Genomic DNA, 13335 nt, shown 5'->3' with positions numbered 1-13335 from the left:
CCTCAGTGTTAATATTTGAAGAAAGGATTGGATTTGTTTTCACTCCTTGTTGTGTTTGACGCCTCTGTGAAAAACCTGTCATGTCGTCTCACTTGTTTCGTGTTACAGAACCAAAGCTCTCGGCAAACTTTATTTTTGTACAATATTCATTTTATAACTTTTTACAGAATTAAACTTGTTTCTATCAAATGAGAACGTCTCCTGGTATTCTGCCATGTACAATGATGCACCGGTGCCAGATGGTGCTAATTTGTCGGGGTTATGTTTACACAAGCATCATGTAAAATTGAGGATGAAAATTTGGGTTGAATGGAGTGTTGTGGGGATGGTTTGAGAGGTGGCCTCTACAGTGTGGCGTCCCCTCCTGTTCTGCATTCCTGAACACGAGCCCAGGGTCGTACAGTAAACAAAAGATAGCCGTAAAGGGCCACTGAACTGTAAATCAAGGCGCTCGAGAATGTTTCCACTGTGCAACGAAGATATGTAAATGGTGATGAGAAAATGGCATCAGTAAAGACAGTGAGTCATTAAGCAGGGGCTCGAGGTGTGTGTATAGTCTCAAGTTTTTGGGGGCAAGTCCAAGTCAAGTCTCAATTCTTTCAATACTCACAAGTCTTCATAATCTCATTTCCAAAGCATTTCAGGCCTCTGAATACTAACCATTAACATGACACCATATTTATACTTTGGAAAACTGCAGCTCTACGCAGTGTTGTACCGTCTTTCAGCTCATTTTTGGATTTCATGGCTGACAACGTTAATATTTAGGTTCAGTTTCATTGTCCTCTTTAGTGTTGTGTCCAGATCTCTAAAACCCCTCTGCATGCTACCCGGTGCACTACTACCTGGTGAACACAGTGGAGTATTTAAAGGTTAAAAGTTAATGGTTCATTTATTTGTCATTTTACAACATCAGGGTTGTAAAACGAAACTGAGTTTAGTTCCTTTATGCTACATACGGAAAATAACGACAAACCATTCCATACAGCGGAGGATGCATTGAGGAGCGTCTCAGCCTGAGAGAAGCTGCTCTGTAGTCTGGCAGCGGATACTTCTGTATCTTTTGCCAGATGTTGTCTCTTAGCATCATTTGGGCTTTGTGCAAACGCCTCTCTAACTGATTTCACTGATGCTCGGTAGATTGGTACTATTTATGTTCTGAGTGGTTTCACCTGCAGCTGAAGAGCCAGATATAAATTGAGATATGAGTAAAAAAAGGGTAAATATTAGACTTTCATTCACCAGATGGCCAGAAACATGAGTGAATGTCGCTCTGTAAATGCTGGATGTGTAAAGAAGCAACTCTTTGCAAATAAGTTTACCATATCAACTTAAAATGTGATGATATCTTAATGTTGTAAATGTTGCCGCACCATTTTGGCAAAAGAAGTCTGGTAGGCAGGTTTAACCTGTTTAATGTGCATCTTCAGTAGAAACCAGCAGACTTGTTATTAAAAGCCACAGACAATGGAATGGAAGTTGGAAAGTGTTGAAAGACAAACCAACTTCTTGGTTGTGGTCTGTTGATGGCATTTGTTGACAATAAGAAAAAACCTGAAATACTGCCCTTTGGGGGTCCTACTTGTTTATTCCTGTCAAGTTGAGTGTGATTTGTCCTACATGACCTCTGGGGCCAACAGTAGTTGAAGGTTGCTTGTTAACAAAGTTAAAGGTCAGGTCCCCCAAACCGCACAAAAAGTTTTCTTTCTTTCTTGAGTAGAAACATGTTCCAATGAAAACTAGTTGTGACCTTCAGCAGCACAGAAATAGCTTAACTACATAGATGGAGCACTACAGGTACTCTAAGTAGGAACATGTTTCTTTCGAAATTTGGATGAACTGACCCTTTAACAGGTCTGTATCTTAAAATGCTCCCACTGGAAGCCAACTGGTTCATCCCATGGTGGTAGATTGACCGTCCCACTTAAATCAAACAGCAGTCACTCCTCACCTCCTGCTGCTGGCTGAGAACTCTTCTTCTCAAGACGAGCTTGACGTCAGCCTCTCTCCCACAAAGCCAGTCTCTCAACTCTCCACTTTAGTTGCTCTTAAAAACATCAGTCACTGTTTCAGTCCTTCCATATTTCTTGCCCTGGTATGTCTTTGTCTCTTTTTCATTTTATTGCCACAGGATGTTTGCCAGGACACTCAGACATTTGATTATCTGCTTGTAAGTTTGGCTGGCTAGGCATTTAACATTGCGTTACAAGTTTCACCCATTGTCGGTCGCTGAGTGGAACCATCAGCTAAATTACGGATGTGGATTGTAAAGACTTTCCATGTCTTTACCATATAAGAGCTTAGAGGTTAGCTAAATTGCTGGTAAAATTCTAAATTGAGACATACGAATGAACCATGTGACTCAAATTTCTCTTGTTACAAAGTAGCTGTACTTAACAAGAGCACTCACATTGTTTGTTGCTGTAGGCAGAAGTTGCATTCCAGAGAGATGTATAAAGGACACGAACATGGGTTTCATTAGCTCTGAATGTTGTGATTTTCTCTGTCAGTTGAAATATTTTAAAACACTGTACAAGTCATTCAAAGGATTCAAAGAGAAAACAGACAAATTTAGCCACTGTGTTATAGGTAATTACTATTTGTTTTTGCAAAGGGAGTGAGTGCCCCTAGAAATATGACACAATTTTGTACTGGAGCATGAGCGTAAAAGCTCATTATTCACCTTGAAAGTAGTTGTTGATGATTGCAACTCAAGGTTGGAAATAAGATTATTCTGAATTAGAATTAATTAGAACTTACAGCACCTGCAGTAAATTTTACAGATTTAATAATTGTGGGAAAAGTGGCTTATAAAAACTTTATTTAAAGCAGTGAATCAAAACACCGGCTTTCGCTAGGACTGAGTGTACAGTACAGTAAATCTGAGGGTTTGAGCCAAGCGCCTCATTAAAAAAAAAAAAAACTATTTGGCAGAAGTATTCCTTTGATCAGCTGGTAAAAATAGATCCATCAATTCACTTCACTTCAAATAAAACATATCACCATCTGACAAGAGAATACAAATGATTTTATTTAGGTTTCAAGGTGAAATACAGTATGTAGAAAAACACCTAAATTAGCAGATGGCTGAATCACATCCAGGGAAAGTGTACAGCTTTAAAAACTGTAAACTTTAGTTAGAAAAAAAACAAAACAACTGGCTGGAATTGTTTGTACGTCTTCAGAATTTACTACTTACAAACCAGAAAACTGTTCTTCATAGCTGATGAACAGCCCAGACCACAAAGTCTGGAGTCGATTTATGAGGCATTAGCAAACTCTGGAGATGTGGGAGGAGAGGACAATAGAAATGATGAAAATAAAGTCTATATAATCAAAACGGACATAAAAAGCTTCTAGTGGTTGATGAATTGGAAAGAGAGGAACGTAAACCTGTATAAAATTATATTGTGCTTGCGCAGTGAAAATGCCTTCACATTTATGTGTTACCCACATAAAGTAAAAAAAAACACTCACATAAATACATACACGCTTAAAAAAAAAAAACTAAGGGAGGACAGAGGCTGTAAAATTTAGTCATTTAACTGATGGCTCCCATGCACAGTTTCTGACAGTAACTCAGTGTTCTCGGATTGATCCTGAGACCTTGTGGTGCTGTATATCCAACCACAAGCCCACTCTGTCAGCGATCCTGTTTAAAATGAGCTGCTGTTGAAGCGCCTCAGATTTTGCGTTTCTTCCACTCTGGTTCCTTTTCGGCCTCCTCATCCTCCTCGGATTCCTCTGCAAACACGGGCTCTGGCTGGGTCCTAAAGGATTCATAAAAAGGGGGAAATGATTTAACTGTTTTTTGTTTTTTTTCCAGAACTGCAAATTAAAAGACAATAACCAGATGAAACAGAGCTTTAAGAAGTTAAATATTAGAATCTTTGAACAAATAATCTCTTTTATTGGGCCAACTGAGGCTTAAGGAAATTCAGTAGAGCTGATGATTGATCGATAAGTTGTCAACTATTAATCCCCAACTATTTTGATGATCAGATTTTTTTATTTAAGAAGAAAAAGTAAAAATTCAATTTTTCTTTCTCCCCTCTTTGACAGTAAACTCAATATTTTTGGGTTGTGGACAAAACAAGAAATTAAAGGATGTCATCTTAGGTGTTGGGAAACACTGATCGCCATTTTCTTACATCTTCTGACATTTTATTGAGCAAACAACTTATCGATTAATAGAAAAAAATAATCAACAAATTAATAAACAATGAAAATAATCGTAAGCCCTACGTTCAGGCTGCTGATGTCGTAGTTATATGGAGCAGAAGACAGTAGCTTGATGTTTAATGTAACTCCAAGTCAAGCAAAAAGAACAGACTATCACCCTGCTGCTTGAGAGAGCTCTACAACCAGGCCCTAATGGTGTACTTTATCAGATTTATCTTCTATAATGTTTATCACCAGGATATCTTCTTTAACTATAGATCGTTTTCTTGCAGTATGTGGAACAGACTGTTTGATTTGGCTCATAGCTTTGTTCCAAGCTTACATAGCTGTCTGAGTCTGATAGTGATCTAAAGCTGTCCATTACTCTCCTTCCTGCAGTGTGAAGTGTGTAAAACCGTACAACTCTTTAAACATTTATGTGTCACACCAGGAGGAAGAAACCCAAGTACCATCGCAATCGCATGCACAGCACTCCCAATACTCATCTTACACTGTCGGCTAATGAGAGCAAGCCCAGAAATAAGAGAAGAAGGGTGACAGAGGAAGAGACGAGCAGTAAGATGGACAGGGAGTGTAAATGATTCATATTTTTACAATTGACGATATGAGGTTTTCTTACACTGTGTATGCCGGGGCGACCCAGTAAGGGTTATCTGAAGCCTCCTTGGCGTGGCGTAGGATGGCCTCTCGTGGGTTACTGTCGTCCGTTTTATCTAAAGCAATGTTCTTCACGATGAATGAAGACAGAGTGCCACCATGAGCCGCTACTCTTCCTCCACGACCTGTCAGGACACATGATCACTGGATTAGAAACAGTTAAGAATTCATATTAAACAAAACTTCTTAATGTTGGATGACAGGCTGGTTCCAATATTTAAAATGTAAATGTGACAACATAGTGCATGACTACACCGTGACACACTCACGACTCACTGGCACCAAAGACTAGCCAATATTAGACTATGTCATCATCTGTTGTCTACTATGCTCTACAGACAGTGACATCACTTGGCCTCAAAGACAAGCAAATAGTAGAAGTCTGGAGAGTTGTGAAATCCAGGATTTTATATTTTACGCTTGCCGCCGAATCCGCTGAATGCTGCATTTCAGTGATGTTTTATGCAAGTTAGGGGTGGGCGAAGTCTATTTCTGAATTTAAAGATAATTTTTAATCCAATTTTATTTATTTTTACCTTGAAGAACCACTGAGGACGTATCCTCATTTACAATGGTGTAATACAATACTGTAGACTATATCCATTTGCACCATTTAAAGACAATATTGCTAACCCTAACCCAGAGTTAGTTCACTTTTGGCATTAAATACCACAATCTCCACAAGATTTACCTGAAATGTAGTTTGTGAAACCATCGACCTTGAAGATCTAAAATCCTCAGATTGCCCAACGCTGATATAAATCATCTCTCATTTATAGTATTTTATTTAGTAAATGTAATTGTTATTGCCTGGGCAGATAGATCAACTGCTGTCCATCAATAAATAGGACATCATACTTTCTGTTTGTGTACAGATTGAACAAACTGGTTACAGCATGTTAATTAGTGAGCTATAGAGGAGCTAGTTGAGACATTTTTGAAGTCTGGAGAGTGTTTCCCTCTGATTATAGTTTTCATGATCATGTGTAACTCTCAGCTTAGAAAGCTAATAAACCTAAAAGCTTTAGATAGATCCTAAAATCGTGAACTATTCCTTTTTGTATGGCCAGACAGATACTCACAATAAATCTACCACTAAAGCCACTAAAGCCCATAAAAATATTTTGTTTTTTTTAACCTTACTTAACCTTTTATTGTATGTCTTTAGATAAAAATTCGACCATTACTCATTAACATACTTTTCCACACATTTGTATTTAATAATTGGTACATTATTACATTGAGTTTTTCATTACTGCAGATAGAATTCTGTTTTTGTACACTTGTTGCAGTCTTGCTCCAGAAAAAGGTGCATAAAAGCGACAGTGATCTTTCCTGTTGTTACAGTACCTCTGTGCTGTTGGCTGTATTTGACTGCACTTAATGGAGCTTTTTGGGGGAAAGAACGTCCGGCTTTCTAGAGGGGACATTATTACAGTTGTCTTAAAAGATCAAGGATAAGATGCATGCATGTGCGCACACACAAACACACATTTATCCCTATTCTTAAACACACAGGGATTTCCTGCTGTAGTCAGGCAGTGAGGTTGTTTGGGGGATTGAGAGGCACCTCTTTCCATTGCTTGTAAGCATCGAGCCAACCACCAAACATTACCTTGCACTTATGCAAAGTCATTCTACATGAGGATAAACAATAAAAAGACAGCCTGTCGTCTAAAAACCACTGGCCTGCTATCAAGTACTTAGATTTATTTTCATAAAAAGGACCTGCATTTTCATTTGCAGACTATTATGTGTGTTTCTCTCAACCTCTGTGACTCTGTTTTTGATAGTTATATACAATACAACGTAAAAGTGCGCACTAACGATTCCTATTTTTTTTTCATTATGTTAGTAAAGTCTTTTATTACTTAAACTTCTTGTGAATGCTTTTTTTTTTGTTTGGTAGCTGTTCTAAATTCAGCTTCATTTCTCATAATCTTTCATGACCCACTTTCTAAGGATCTGGCTACTTGTTCTGATGCTCCAAATGTTTTAAAGATGTTTTCTTTTCTTTTTTTTCATTCTGAGAATTCATTCTCACATTGTAGTGCACTGTGGAACCATTAGATTTTTGTAAGTACATAGTACTGAAGGAATAAGTGACAGAAAGTGAAAAAACAACAATAAAACTCAGTGAGCAGCAGTGAGCCAGCTGGAATAAAGTGAAGCAGGAAATGTTATTTGGCACCACGGCTTATTGGAACTCAGCACAAACTGTATCCATGCATAGGTGTGGCATTTGTGAAAGCTTGTATTGCATTTAAAATATAGACAGACTGGTGGACCATGGGGTCCAGAAAAAGTTCAAAATGCATCACTCTGTCCCAGCAGTTAAAAAATATGAGGCAACAGCAGGCTACGATGAATATGAGAGGCCAAGTGGGAGCAGCGCTGCTATAGTCCCCGACTTCAGCTGGATTGCGTAACGCCGAACACATCAACAACTGTGGATTTGTACATCTGCCTTAAACAGAATCATGCATTCATCCAGTTAAGAACATGACTAACAGTACACTTTAAAAAAAGAGCTGTAGCGGTACCTCGTTACTATACAGTACGTATTTTCAAATGGTAGTATTTGTTGTGCATTTTTGGTTTTGCTCATTAGTTGTTTATGCTTGGACTCGACTCTTTTGTTTCTTTTTTTTTTTTTGTTTATTCTGTGAATTTATTATCACCAAAAAAAAAAAAAAAAAACGATAAAAAAACAAAAAGTACTTTACCTGGTCCAGACACAGGAGGCTCAGGTTTGTGAGATTTCTTTGGGTCGAGTCTGTCCTTCTCCAGCTGTTTTCGTGTACTCCGCTGCCGGGCCTCTCTGAACATGGGTAAGGCATGAGCTGGAGACACGCAGGGTAAACAAGGATAATCAAGTTGCTTAGGTAACTCAAAGATCACAAAACAGAGTCACACAAATAAGCAGGCAGGGCACCTGGCAATATGTTCAGTGTTTCTAGCCCGTCCACATACTGAAAAGCTAAATGAAGACAGGTGAACTCTGAGATAACAGAAATCTCAACTACTACAACTTGCAGAAGATACATGTCGTTTACGCTAAAATACAAGCACCTGTTGACCTCTGGTAGCAGCTCTCCACTTGTGTACTCTTTCTGCCATAGTGCACACCAACATATTCATTATATCCCCCATGTTTAGATTCAGACAATCACTCTGCCGCTCTTCACACTGTTGTGAACACTATCACAATAAAGGCCGCCAGCACTTAAATCCACGAGTGTGAGTGAACGTGTGCATGAGTAAGTGTGAATGAGTGCCCTCAAAGGTGTGTGCGAAGGAGACAGTGTGTGTGTGTGTGTGTGTGTGTGTGTGTGTGTGTGTGTGTGTGTGTGTGTGTGTGTGTGTGTAAAGTGAGTGTATGCCCTGCTCTTGTCCTCGGGGGTTACAAAGAGACACTTTAGTAAAGGGCTAGATAAAGTGATTTTCCATTCAGGAGCCCTGTCGCTGTTCAGTGTTAATTCTTCTCCTCCACGCTACATTAAGCAAAAAGGTTACTGTTAACAGATTCCCTCGCTTTTCTCAATGGGCCATCACTTGCTTCCTGTCCCCTCTAATTTTCCAGTGCCAGGGCATCAAGTGCGTCACTCGCCACTCGTGGCAGTCAATCGCCTGCCTTCTTCACACCCTGTTGGCATGGCAATGGAATCACATGATGCATCTGAAAAAGGCTGCAGTTGCCCAAATAGTAAATGGCGTCTGAATTGGGTCCAAGCAGCCAATCAGGGAGGACGTGTCGGCAGCTGTTCTGTTTCTGAAGGTTCATGACTTCAGTTTGGCACGCACAAAAGAGATGACAGCCTCGTGTGTTGGTGATATGACGGGATGACAGGTACGCGGGTAGTTTGTGTTTGTGTGGGCGGTGTGTGTGTTTGTGTGATCACGCCAACAGATGTGGGATAGGCGGCTGTCCCTAGCGTGATCCGGCATGACTGCAGACCACATGGCCGCCGCGTGGCACATCGCCCTGCGGCTGTCCATCCACTCATCCACACCCGTACTGCATCAAGCTAATGGGCCCGTGAAAGCCCTGAACAACCTCTCATTCCTCACAAAGCCCTCCCGCTATGAGATAGGGTGTATTTGAATGTTTTTGTGTGAGTGAAAAAGAGATGTAGCATGTAAACAAAGGCAGTTTTATTCTTTTTGTCTAAGAAGGGGGATACTTAGAATATGCTCCACTTATCACATCACGCACTTGGGGAGATGGCCGGCATTGTTTGTCTCTTTTTTGCTGTTAAAACGCACAGCGCCTTTTTATGTGAAGAGCACTGAGCACAAATAGGTTAGTGGCACAAGGTGGATTAAACTGGAGACTGCCCTGAGACAGGCACTTCACTTTAATTGCCTCAGTAATTGTTCACCGATTAAAAGGCAATGCATGAAACTGCATATCATGCACGACAATCATGCCTTGTCGTGCAGAGCAGGGATAAAAAAAATTCATAGTACATTAAGTGGTGGCTTCTTTGAAGGTATGGACAAAGCTGATTGTGAGTGTGTTTGTGTACTCGAGTACAAACATGGAAGAACTTACGTGTGATGATGTAATCTTGTGTTAGCGTCTCTGCTTGTTTCTCTTTCCGCTGGCTCTTCACTACACACAGCTTAGCCCCCCTGGAAAGAGCAGATATGTTACAAACAATGCTATTTAAAGGTTTCCCATAGAAAATAACAGACCAGAGCCTGATATTGTTTATGCCAGAGAACTCAATTATTATCCAAAAAAAGTTTTTTTTTTAAATATGTAAAAGAGATATTGTGATGCATTGGGTGACATATTTATCATTGGGACCAATTCTAAATTCTAGCATTTTTTTTCTGTCTACCAAACCATGCAAAAAGTTTACAAAAGCGCAAACATCCAACAAAATTAAACACTAGGTGCTGGACAGAAGCAAAAGTGAAGAGAAAAAAAAAAGACACTTGATAATGCTTGTCAGGCAACCCCTCTGCAAAGATAACTATACGGTGTTTCTCTGCACTAACCAAAATTATTAACATCATTATCAGTACCAATGACCCTATTAGGATAAATTCATTTTTGGCTTTAGTCTCTTCAAGGGAGTTGTTGTCAATAAAAAGTAATATAATAACCAAATACCGAACATACCTGTGGCTTTTCACAGGGTCATAGTAGACCTTGGCCAGTCCATTACCAGTTCCAACCATTATCTGGTTAAGTTTTGGGTGCCACAGACAGCGGATGACGCTCTGGAATACACAGACAGACAAAAACAGTGTATGGGTCACCAAAAATGTTTGGGTTTTTCTGCACAGTAACTGGAAAGCAATACTTTAAAATAGCAGCACATAGCAGGTTGTGAAGGACTTTCTCTACTGTAGATCAGATAAGGACATGTCTGCTCCTCATATTTTATTGAGTATTGTGAGTGTTTGACCCGGGTTGGTTGTGGTACAGTGGGGATCAGTCCCAGCTTGCTCTGCTGCTCTAGTTGACTATATTTGGTTGTTGGGATGAGGTCTGGATCCCTCAGTCTGTGTGTGACAGATGGCCCAGTGCCAATACGCAAATGTGACCACATTTATCCAGAGGTGTGTGTGTGAGACCAAAAGAGGGACAGAGAGAGTAATACACACATACACACACAGTTGTTGGAAAGTGATGAAGACCCTCTGTGCATTCTGTGATATGTGAGCTACAGTAAAGAGCAGCAGTGCCTCCTTTCCTTCTTCACACGACTTGTTTGAGAGTGTCATCCGAATAGACGTCTCTGTACATTTGGTGCAGATGTATGTGCCAAAGCTGTACAGAATTTTTTTTAAGGGGGTGAGCGTTTGGCACGTCTTTATGTGGATCATAGTAAGCAATCTGGGGGGGCGGGGGTCTAGGGCAGGGGCGTAGGATGGGGGGTGGGTAGGACTACGACCGGGACGTCCAGAGTCTGTGACGGTGAAAGCTGCTTAGCGCCCAGCTGTTCAGCTTCCCACCAGGATACCAGGGGAAGAAGTCTCAATCACACATGCACACAATCACATACATACACACACAAGAGGACAGCCACGTATGAAGACAACAACTTGTTTATATAGAGAAAAAGCAAGCATGGCCGGCATTGATTTTACTTCAATATTACAACATAAAAAAACTATAAAATACACCTTGAAGTGATCATACAAAACATTACCAGTATATCCAACCAATACTTTCCATACAATGAGATTTTGTTATCACGTAAAAAATTGTACCTAAAAAAAGGATCATGTTCAAATTAAGACTTAAATGTAAGAAGATTGTGAATGATTTTAATTTACTATAAGCAGTTTGTCACGAACCTCATACTGTACACATCTACACTATGAGGCAAACAGCTCAGTGGTGTGTAGCTCATTGGGACAGATGAGGGTTAATCTGCTCAACCAGATCATGAGCCAGACGTAATTGATAGAAAGATCTGGAAAATGCTTTAAACAGGATGTGCTTAACACTGAGCCTCACAAATTCTATTCATACATCAGCAGATAGATGATACCATGTATAAACTAAAAAGGAAGAGCGCAGACTTCCGGCCAATAGTCCTTCTTATCTGCCAGCACAACCGCTCTATATGTCTGGATTTATTTCAAAAACTGTTAGAATTATGTTAAAATAATTTTCCCTTGAGTTGGAAAGCTGTGACGTTACCAAGTGATTGGTCAGTTGCAATAATGGTCCTGGAGCAACATTAATTAGGATGTTACAAGGACAGCACCAACATGGCAATATCCAATCATGCATCTACAATTGGCTATGTCTTGTCGCTATTGAACTTCACTACCAACTACTGGATTTTAGGATGTATGGTATATATTCTGTGAAGGCCAAATGCCATATCTCACAACGTTAACGAAGGTCAAAAAAAGGAAAAAAAGCTATCCGCCCTATGATTCAGATCTGCTACAAAACTTAATGGGTTCTTTCTTGGTTCATGGTACATCTTTCCACCACATTTGGTGAAAATCTGGTCTCGTCAGAGGTGATAATTCCAATAGATGACTTTGTAAACACAAATATAAGAAAATACACTGTATTATCTCACCATAAAACTGAACTTTTCAAACTAGAATGATACTTTGTAGAGGCCATACTAGTGTGATTGTTCAATACCACAGGGACAAGCTGACACAAATTTGAGGGCATAAAATGTTTGATTTTTATTAAAAGATAAATATAGCAAGGCTTGTGTACTGTGTAATTGGAGGCGGGCCTATTGGCACTGTAGCAGTGTGTGTGTCGACATGCTGTCAGAGAGAAGAGAGAGTGAGAAAGCACAGCTAGTATCAATATCAATACTGTGGAAAGGAGTATTGAAACACTTTCAAATATTCAGTATCAATATTTTTCAATATTACATATTTCTGACAACACTAGCGCATACCTCAAGCCTATTCCAAAATCAAATTATCAAGCCCTGTATCATTCAAATTTTTAAAGCATACATAACTACTAAACCATAACACCAGATCTAGGATCCACATTAAATTGGACTCATAGATACCAGCCACCTAAATACGCCTGATTTTGTTCATCAAGATCCGTGCATTATTCCCTGTTAAATTAGCAAAAATGTAAAAAAAATAAAAAAAAAAAATAAAAAAAATACGAAACCTCTTTCCCAGATGTAATGATTCTGACACTTGAAATAGCATGTGTCAACATGTATGTATCATGAAGCCTACCCACTGTGGATATGCTTCAGTGTAAATGTGTAATGGGTTATAAATTGCCCCGTCAGGGTTGCTAAAGCAACGCAGACTGTCCCTGCATACAAGGGAAGGTAGAGATGACAGTTAGGAATTCTGTTACACTCCACAGGTACTGTAAAAGCTCGAGGAATTCACCCAGTGCACAGTACAGCTACACAACATAGAGCGACCCAAATCAGGCAGTAAAAGCCAAAATAAAAGTGACATCACAGCCAGGTAACTGCAGCCCAGTCAAGTTCCGAAAATAACTTTGTCAGCTCCAAACAAATCATTCTGTCAACAGTAAAACAAGTCAACAGAAAGAGCAGAGCAGTCTAAAAGAGACCAGTTCAGTGGGGCCCACCCCAGCTGGATCCACTGAGAAGCACAGAGCCAACAGTAAGACTGCTTTCCAGAAATTCAGAGCAGCGTGTTTACACTCTAGGAACCCCTGTTTACGCTTCATGTCCACTGAATTACATCACATCATGAAGAAGGAAACTTTAATCAGTCAATTCTTCAGTAGCAGCCTTCAATGTCCCGTCGGATTAAAATACCAAATGCTGATTAGGGATAAACAAGACAACAGCCACTCGCCCAATATGTATGCTGATTATGAAATAAAGTTATGCAGCACTAATGGGACACAACAGTCACAGCTGTGTTCCTCATTTAGTCACTGGTGAGTGGATCCAAATGTGAACTGCTTCTGACAGACTTGGCTGCTCAGACCAGCTGAATGCAGTAGTGGGAAAGGAGAACTCGAGACTTAGCACCTCCGCTGCACACTGA

The 13335-nt window shown here is 39.9% G+C and overlaps 1 protein-coding gene across 1 annotated transcript in view; it reads right to left on the bottom strand.

The window, feature by feature from the left end:
* Positions 1-3007: 3007 nt before the first annotated feature.
* LOC141005838 (WD repeat-containing protein 70) overlaps positions 3008-13335 on the bottom strand; it is a 42711-nt gene continuing 32383 nt past the window's right edge. The window contains exons 14-18 of the mRNA XM_073477881.1: positions 9971-10071; positions 9395-9474; positions 7566-7682; positions 4802-4964; positions 3008-3770 (exon numbers count right to left, since the gene is read on the bottom strand). Of these exons, the coding sequence (XP_073333982.1) occupies positions 3683-3770; positions 4802-4964; positions 7566-7682; positions 9395-9474; positions 9971-10071 (549 nt within the window). The 3' untranslated portion in view covers positions 3008-3682. The remainder of the gene's footprint in view (positions 3771-4801; positions 4965-7565; positions 7683-9394; positions 9475-9970; positions 10072-13335) is intronic.

This window comes from Pagrus major, chromosome 12 (genome assembly GCF_040436345.1).
Source record: "Pagrus major chromosome 12, Pma_NU_1.0".
NCBI classification, from domain to species: Eukaryota; Metazoa; Chordata; class Actinopteri; order Spariformes; family Sparidae; genus Pagrus; species Pagrus major.
The sequence above is the reverse complement of the archived record's forward strand: the minus strand, read 5'-3'. Positions and strand labels throughout refer to the sequence as shown.